General features: G+C 23.1%; 1 protein-coding gene across 2 annotated transcripts in view; it reads right to left on the reverse strand.

The window, feature by feature from the left end:
• Positions 1 to 7,056, reverse strand: part of LOC126895711 (probable ATP-dependent RNA helicase DDX49) — a 13,184-nt gene extending 6,128 nt beyond the window's left edge. Inside the window, exons 1-4 of one of the 2 annotated variants that reach the window (XM_050667904.1) lie at positions 7,038 to 7,056; positions 5,517 to 5,710; positions 684 to 817; positions 401 to 611 (exon numbers count right to left, since the gene is read on the reverse strand). In XM_050667904.1, coding sequence (XP_050523861.1) covers positions 401 to 611; positions 684 to 751 — 279 coding nt within the window. In that variant the 5' untranslated portion in view covers positions 752 to 817; positions 5,517 to 5,710; positions 7,038 to 7,056. Of the gene's footprint in view, positions 1 to 400; positions 612 to 683; positions 818 to 5,516; positions 5,711 to 6,666; positions 6,928 to 7,037 lie in introns of those variants that run through there. The other variant, XM_050667903.1, reaches the window with a different exon arrangement.
• Positions 7,057 to 7,522: the final 466 nt, after the last annotated feature.

A 7,522-nucleotide genomic window follows, 5' to 3' on the forward strand; every position in this document is an offset into this window, starting at 1 on the left:
AAAAAAAAAAAAAAAAAAAAAAAAAAAAAAAAAAAAAAAAAAAAAAACAACAACACATGGTAAAATTAATACCTTCTCATATTCGCATCGAAGCTAAAAAAACTATGTTTATCTTATAATATTATACTGAAATTATCTTTTAAAGAAAAAAGTAATAAAAGGTGTTTAGTAGATAATTAGTTATAGTATTTGTCAGAATAGGCAGTAAAACTATGTAGTTAAATCAGTAATTTTACACGAAGGAATAGAAACAACATAATAACTTATAATTAATTAGATTGAATAGATATATATTCAAATTTTTTTTGTTAGATTGGTGATTTATACTATTTTTAAAATGTAAAATTAACTAATTATAATTTTTAATTTTAATTTTATAGAAATATTATTTTAAACTTACATTTTTTTTTGTTATTTTTTTAACTTTTTCAAGAGTATCCGTCATAGTTGCACTAAATAACAGTGTCTGTCTATTTTTTGGAAGTGCATTGAAAATAGTTGAAATTTGTTGATCAAATTTACCACCTAATAGTCTATCTGCTTCGTCTAATACTAAAAATTTAATTCGTTTCAATGAAAATGTATCACAACTCTCTAAATGATCAGCTAATCTATATAAAATATAATTTAAATAACAAAAACAAATGAATTAAACTATGATATACAAAAAATGTCAAAGCTACCTTCCAGGTGTTGATACAACAATATGAGGTTTATTAGCTAACTCACGAGCTTGAACTATCATTTCCATTCCACCAGTAACTACACAATTTCTGAGATTTTTTGATTTTCCTATTACTGCAAATTGATCTGCAATCTAAAAAAAAAAAAAAAAAAACATTTATATACAATATTTACTAATGTTTAAAACATAACATTTAATAAAAATTTACCTTCATTTATTTGTTAGCTAAGATGTGTATTTTAGTTAAGTATAACGTGAAAGTGAATGAGGTTAGGGAGGTGTTAAAATATTACCTTAGACAAAAATACTTCTGTTACTTTCTATTGTAATAATAAATATACCTATACCAAGTCATTTTTAAAGTCATTCATACTCAAACAATTTCTCTATTTTTCTTTTTTAACTTCTCTTATAATGATAGTAAAATTTTTTCATATCAAGAACATTATCAAGGTATTAGACTTTAGTTTTAGTATTACCAAAGCGATACAAACTACATCAACACAGAGTGAAACAAATTTAAAATAAATAAGACAAAATTAAAACATTAAACTATTTAATGAAAACAATGATTTAAAAGTAAAATTATACATTATTGAGGTTTTTAATCTAATTTTGGCATTATTTCCTTCTTTTTTTCAATTTAAGGTGGATATTTTTAATTAAATTACATTGATAGATTATGTAAAAATTTTCCATATTATGGTTTAGTAGTTTAATTATTAATTAAATATAATATTTAATATTTATGTAAAGCAGATAATTTCCATTGTATCAGACAGGGGTGACCAAACTATTTTAGGTCACAATCTACTAAAAATATACTTCACCTTTGAGGATCGACTTCCATAGATATTTTTTTTATTATTGAATAACTATAATTATTAAGAATCATACTTGCATAAAGTGTATATAAACATACAATAAGTATTATTAACTAATTACTAATTAGTAATTTAAATACTGATAAAAATAATACAATAGTAAATAATAATTTATAAAATCTAATTAACATATTATTTTGTTGACCTAGGCATTGTTGAAGTGTGATATTGTATTTCATTGACCAACTGATCATAATCTGGCGAATAGTTGCTGACTGCTAATCAAAGACACTGCTCCAAATGGTCATCAGACAGTGTATTCTGTTTTTATCACTTTCTTGTGAGAAAATGTTGTTTCGCACAAATATGTTGATCCAAAATAAGTATGTAACTGCAAAGCTACATTCCGCAACACACGGATATTTTTCTTCACTCAGTAAATTCCAAAAATTGGTTTCAGATCCTCGAGCTTTGAGGAATATATCTGATTTAATTTGTATAGTTTCAGATTGAAATTTTAAAAAATCCATGTCAAACAAATTGCTTATTTGTGTAGAAAAATTTTCAATGTTGGGTTTTTGGAGAAAGGAAAAGACAAATGTAATAATTGGCTCTAATTTTTGAATATCTTTAAATCGTCTTTCAAATTCATTGTACACTTTTTTAATCTAAGAGCAATATATTTCCACTACTACGGTACACTTCTGCTTTTCAAAAATTTTTTTTTAAGTTTGGAAAATTATTCATATTATTTGCTTTTAATTGTGACTTAAGTAATATAAATTTTGATTTAAAACCATTTATAGAACTCAATAACTCAATTATTTTCCTACCTTTTCCTTGAAATTCAACATTAAAAGTATTTAAATGAGCTGTAATATCTGTTAAAAATGCTAAGTTTTGAAGCCATGCATTGTTTGTTAAACAATCATAATTATCGCCTCTGGATTTTAAAAACTATTATTTCAGCAAGTAAACACTGAAACCTTTCTAGAAATTTACCACAGCTCAATCATTGCACATCTGTATGAAGTAATAAATAACAACCCTGAGAATCATTTTCTTCTAATTGTAATTTAAAAAGTCGTCTTAGCATGCTTCATGAAAGTGTAGAATTGACTATTTTAAAAGCAATGTCCATTTTACTGCACATATTTTTCCACACAATACTTGTTGATGAATCACACAATGAAACGATGAAAAATTTGGAAAATTATTATCATTCTTACACAAAGCAATAAAATCATTATTTTTACCATATCATAGCTGCAGCTCCATCAGTCGTAATACAAACTAATTTATACAAAGGTAAATTTGAGTTACTGACAAAATTAATGAAAGCTAGATAAACATTTCCTCGCGACGTACTTTTCATAGGGATTATAGTTAATAATTCTTCTTTTGAATTAAAATTTTGAAAAAACTAGTCGTACAAAAATACATAGTTGAGTGGTATCTGTAATTTCTGTTGATTCATCAAATGGAAGTGAAAAATGAACACATTCATTTATGTCTTTTTCAATATTTCAACTAAATTTTTTTCTATAGATTCAACCTTTCTAGTCATAGTGTTACGAGTATAGTATAAGATATTATTAAATAAATAAATACTGAATAAATAAATTAAAAACATTTGAAATGTATTTAAATTAAATTAATTTGTAGAGTTAAATTATTGATAAATTTATGCATTATAATTTATTTAAACAATTTTAACCAATCAATTTGTTAATGATAATATAAATTATATTTATCATATTTTAAACATAAATTGAAAAAGAAATATAATAAGCAAATAAAAGTGTTAACTGAAATATTGATAAAAGATACAAAAAAAATGCACATTTTTTTCAAGTTGCTTTCATTTTCAAAAGAGAAATACTTACATATATCTAGTGAAGTATTGATAAATATAATTAGATGTAAAACATGATCATCACCTTTTTTACAAATTTATGAGAAATAAATATAACTTTTGTGGAAAAATTTATGAATAAATATTTATAATAGTAATTAAATATAGTATGAAATTAATATTTAATAATTTAATAGTGTAATTTTAAAGGAAAAATAATATAAAATGATAAAGTAGTATATTTTGTTACTTTTATGGCAAACACGTATAAAAATTAAAGGGCTTAATGCAATACTTTCTAAAAAATTTTTTTATTGACTTATGAATAAATACATTGGTCTACAAGGAACTTTTATTGGAATCAAAAATATACTTTTCAAAATAAACTTTTTGCACTGTTTTCAAATCTGATATTAGACTTTTTCTATCATATCTAAATTTTGATATTACTACTAATTTTGATTTTTAATATGTTAAAAATAATCAGTGCAAAATAAATATCATTTTAACCTATTTTTTTGGTCCTTTAAAGTTGATTTTTTGCAAATTTATATTTAAAAAAAGGTGAATTTATTACCATGACTTTTAGCTTAACTTGCAAGTTTAAAATTAACATAATTAAATAGAAAATTTTATGAGAATTAAAAAAATTGTATTAAGATTAATATGCAGTCAGGAAATTTTATAATTACTATTTACAGTAAATTTATCAGTAAAGCTCAATAATTTTTTTGCATTTTTATTGTAATATATCTATAAATAGAAAATAACAGTAATAATTTCTAAGTAACTTTTGGCGTTTAAAAAGATTCTACAATTGAAATATTTAGAACTTAAATAATTTTAATGATTTACTTTAAATAAAAAAAACCAATCAAAAAGTTATTAAAAAATCTACTTAATTGAGCGTATTATAAAATTTTATTATAATTGTAAAAATTCAGGTCAATTTAAAAATCATTTTTTTAGAAATGATATAGGACGTGTTACCAAAAAATTTGGAATATTATAGAATGTTAGTAACACACACAAATAGAGTTAAAAAAATTAATAAATTATAAAGAAAAATTATTTAATTTTGTAGTTGAAACTTATTATCATATCAAACTTAATTTGACAATAAATACTTTAAAAATATTAGAAATTAATGATTTTAATTGTCTATATGGAGAAAGCTGGGAGAAGTAGTGTGATTTATATATGTAGAGATCAAAATAAACAAATTCGCTTTATATCTCCTGTCTTAGTATAAAAGAATCATATATCTCAAAATAATGTTTCAAAAGTTATTATTGACCAATTATTTTCTTATTTTTAAGCTAATTAAACATATACATGTATGTTTCTATTTAAAAAACTTAAGGTAATACTACTTTATAGAGGCAAGATACGGGAAAGAGTCAATTTATTTTTGAAAATTATAGAACATATGTAACTTGTAATATGTACAGACAGCTCCAAGAAATCAGAAATGGCAGAATTGTTAGCATTTGGGGATTAAAACCTTGCATTAAAGTCAGCATGTCAATGGGCTCAATACTTTTTGTATTCCAAACAGGGATAATCACAATACTAGTAGTAAAACTTACTAGTATTCAAGGAAAGGAACATTATTATCCTGAATGATAGTCAAGCTGCTTTGATAATAACATGACTACACATTAAATAAGCATTCTGACCGGAGTACTGACAGGATAAGGTTATCTGCTTAAACATTTTTACATAATTAGGGTGACAAAATCACCACTGAACAAGATGTGTGGAACAGAATAGAATAATTCATTTCACATTGTGTAAATATGACATCCTAGCCACATTAAGATCTAAATATTTGCAAAAATCTTTTCCCGAAGAGGAAGAGATCAAAAATCTATAATCCAAAAGGATATTAAATTTACAAAAATGACAGGACACTTTGATTACATAGAAGTAGTTTAGTAGGATATCCAATATATATATATATATATATAAGTATACAAAAAATGGCAAAAATATTCTAGGAAATCTGAATTCATATAATTTGCTAAGTAGTTTGCACAATAGGTCTGAGTGCATAGGCAGTTATTGTCCAACTAATAAACAATTAAAACTAAAACTAAAATTATTGAGATAATAATTATATAAATTTATTTTTAGATCATAACAATATTACCTGATAAGCAAGTTCTCTAGTTGGTGTAAGTATGAGTGCAAATATACCATATGGTTCCTCCCAAAGCTTTTGTAAAATAGGCAAAGCAAATGCTAATGTTTTTCCACTTCCTGTTTTAGCACATCCTATACAATCAATTCCTTCCAAAATTTTTGGTATGCAATTTTTTTGAATTTCTGTAGGAGATTTTACACCTATTGAAAAATTAAGTACAATAATAGATATATAAATATAGAAAATGTTATTTTAAACCACTATTACTATTTGAAACTAATTTTGGATCAAACATGATATAAATTATCTTTAAAAAATGCATTTTTCAATAATAAAAGTTATATTTTATAAATAACTCAAATAAAAAAAACATTTATAATAAAATTACACAATACCCAAAAAGAAGTTACTTTATTTACTACTTAATCCAGTCTTTAAGTTAAATAACTTAAAATAAATTATTTATGGGAACATATTTTCCTAATAAAAATTATATTTAATTTTAATATATATTTATTTAATGTCTATAATTAATATACTTTACTTCAATATCGATATGTAATATTTAATATAAAGTTATAAGATTCTGATTTAACATTTTCTTATCCTTTGTTTTAGCTTCGATGCGAAGCTGAGAAGGTATTGGTTTTACTAAGATGTATTTTTTTTTTAATTTTGATTATATAATCTATTTTATTATTTAATTTAACCCAATAAATAAAAATGATTATAAATATATGTACAATCTTTATAGTAATTAATCATCAAAAATGGCAATTTTTTAGGAAACTAAAAAAATAAAATAGTTTTATTAAAATCATTTTATTATTCTAATTAAATTGATAAATAATCTAAAAAAGGCAAAATTTGACTTAACCACTTTATTACAAAAGTTGCCAATCATCTTTCCTAAGTTTGTATCCCAACTATTTGACTCTACTTTACTATTTGACGGGTCTTTTACACCTGCTGTTGAAGTGACATAACCTGTCCGAGGACAACAAAGTCGTCAAAATGAAATAATAGTCTAATAAAAACTAATAATCTAATAAAAATATCTATATTTTTAAAATAAAAATTTTAATTTAGGACAAAATTAATTTTTAAAGAAAAATGAATGTTCTAATTTATAATTCTATATGATTTTGTCTTTTACCGATAGCTTCTAGTTGCTTGCACAAATATGTGGATAAATTTAAATCTCGAAAAGTCATTTTTCAGAATTTAGAAATTAAACTATTTTTCTTTATCTTAATTCTTGTTGAAATTTTTATAATTATTCATATTTTTATTTAATGATTACTCCAAACAAATTAACACTGAAGTATCTAAATGACTAATTTAAATTTAAATTAATTGGTTAAATTGTAGGTAATTTAACATAAAAAATTGTATCACCCATATAATGTTATATTTACACGTGAGTTTATAGATAGAGATAATATCTGCGCGAACATCTTTTCTATTATATTCTAATTTATTTTATCAATTTGATAACCAACAAAAATAAATGATAAAATAACTTACTACCAATATAAAAATAAGTCTATAAACTTTATTGTGATAATTTGAGCATGCGAATGTTGCGGGATGTTAACATTAACTATATATTATTTAAGAATGGTTCGATTGTGATCTTATTTCAACTCTACGTAATTTTTGTCGTTTGTATTTTGTATCTTTAGTAAGATTCATTGTGTTCGTTATGTAATTAATTATAAATTCATTTTAAAGTATGGGGTTTTAAATGTAAAGTAGTGTTACTATGTGCTCTTAGTTAAATTCAACAATTTGAAAGGTTTCACAAAACTTATCGGTCCTAAATATAACTTTAATAATCATTAGTGATAAATTTACTTTATAATTAACAGTTGGTATCTTGGAGATTATGTGTCGTATATCAGTGGTGTTTTCGCATAACTTTTTGTTTTAGGGTGTATGCTGATTTGTGGGGGATGTACTTTACAATATAAATAGCACATAATTATTATTTGTCCAAGGTATACATTAAT

The sequence above is a fragment of the Daktulosphaira vitifoliae genome, unplaced genomic scaffold (assembly GCF_025091365.1).
Source record: "Daktulosphaira vitifoliae isolate Bord-2020 unplaced genomic scaffold, ASM2509136v1 Scaffold_1, whole genome shotgun sequence".
Classification (NCBI taxonomy): Eukaryota; Metazoa; Arthropoda; class Insecta; order Hemiptera; family Phylloxeridae; genus Daktulosphaira; species Daktulosphaira vitifoliae.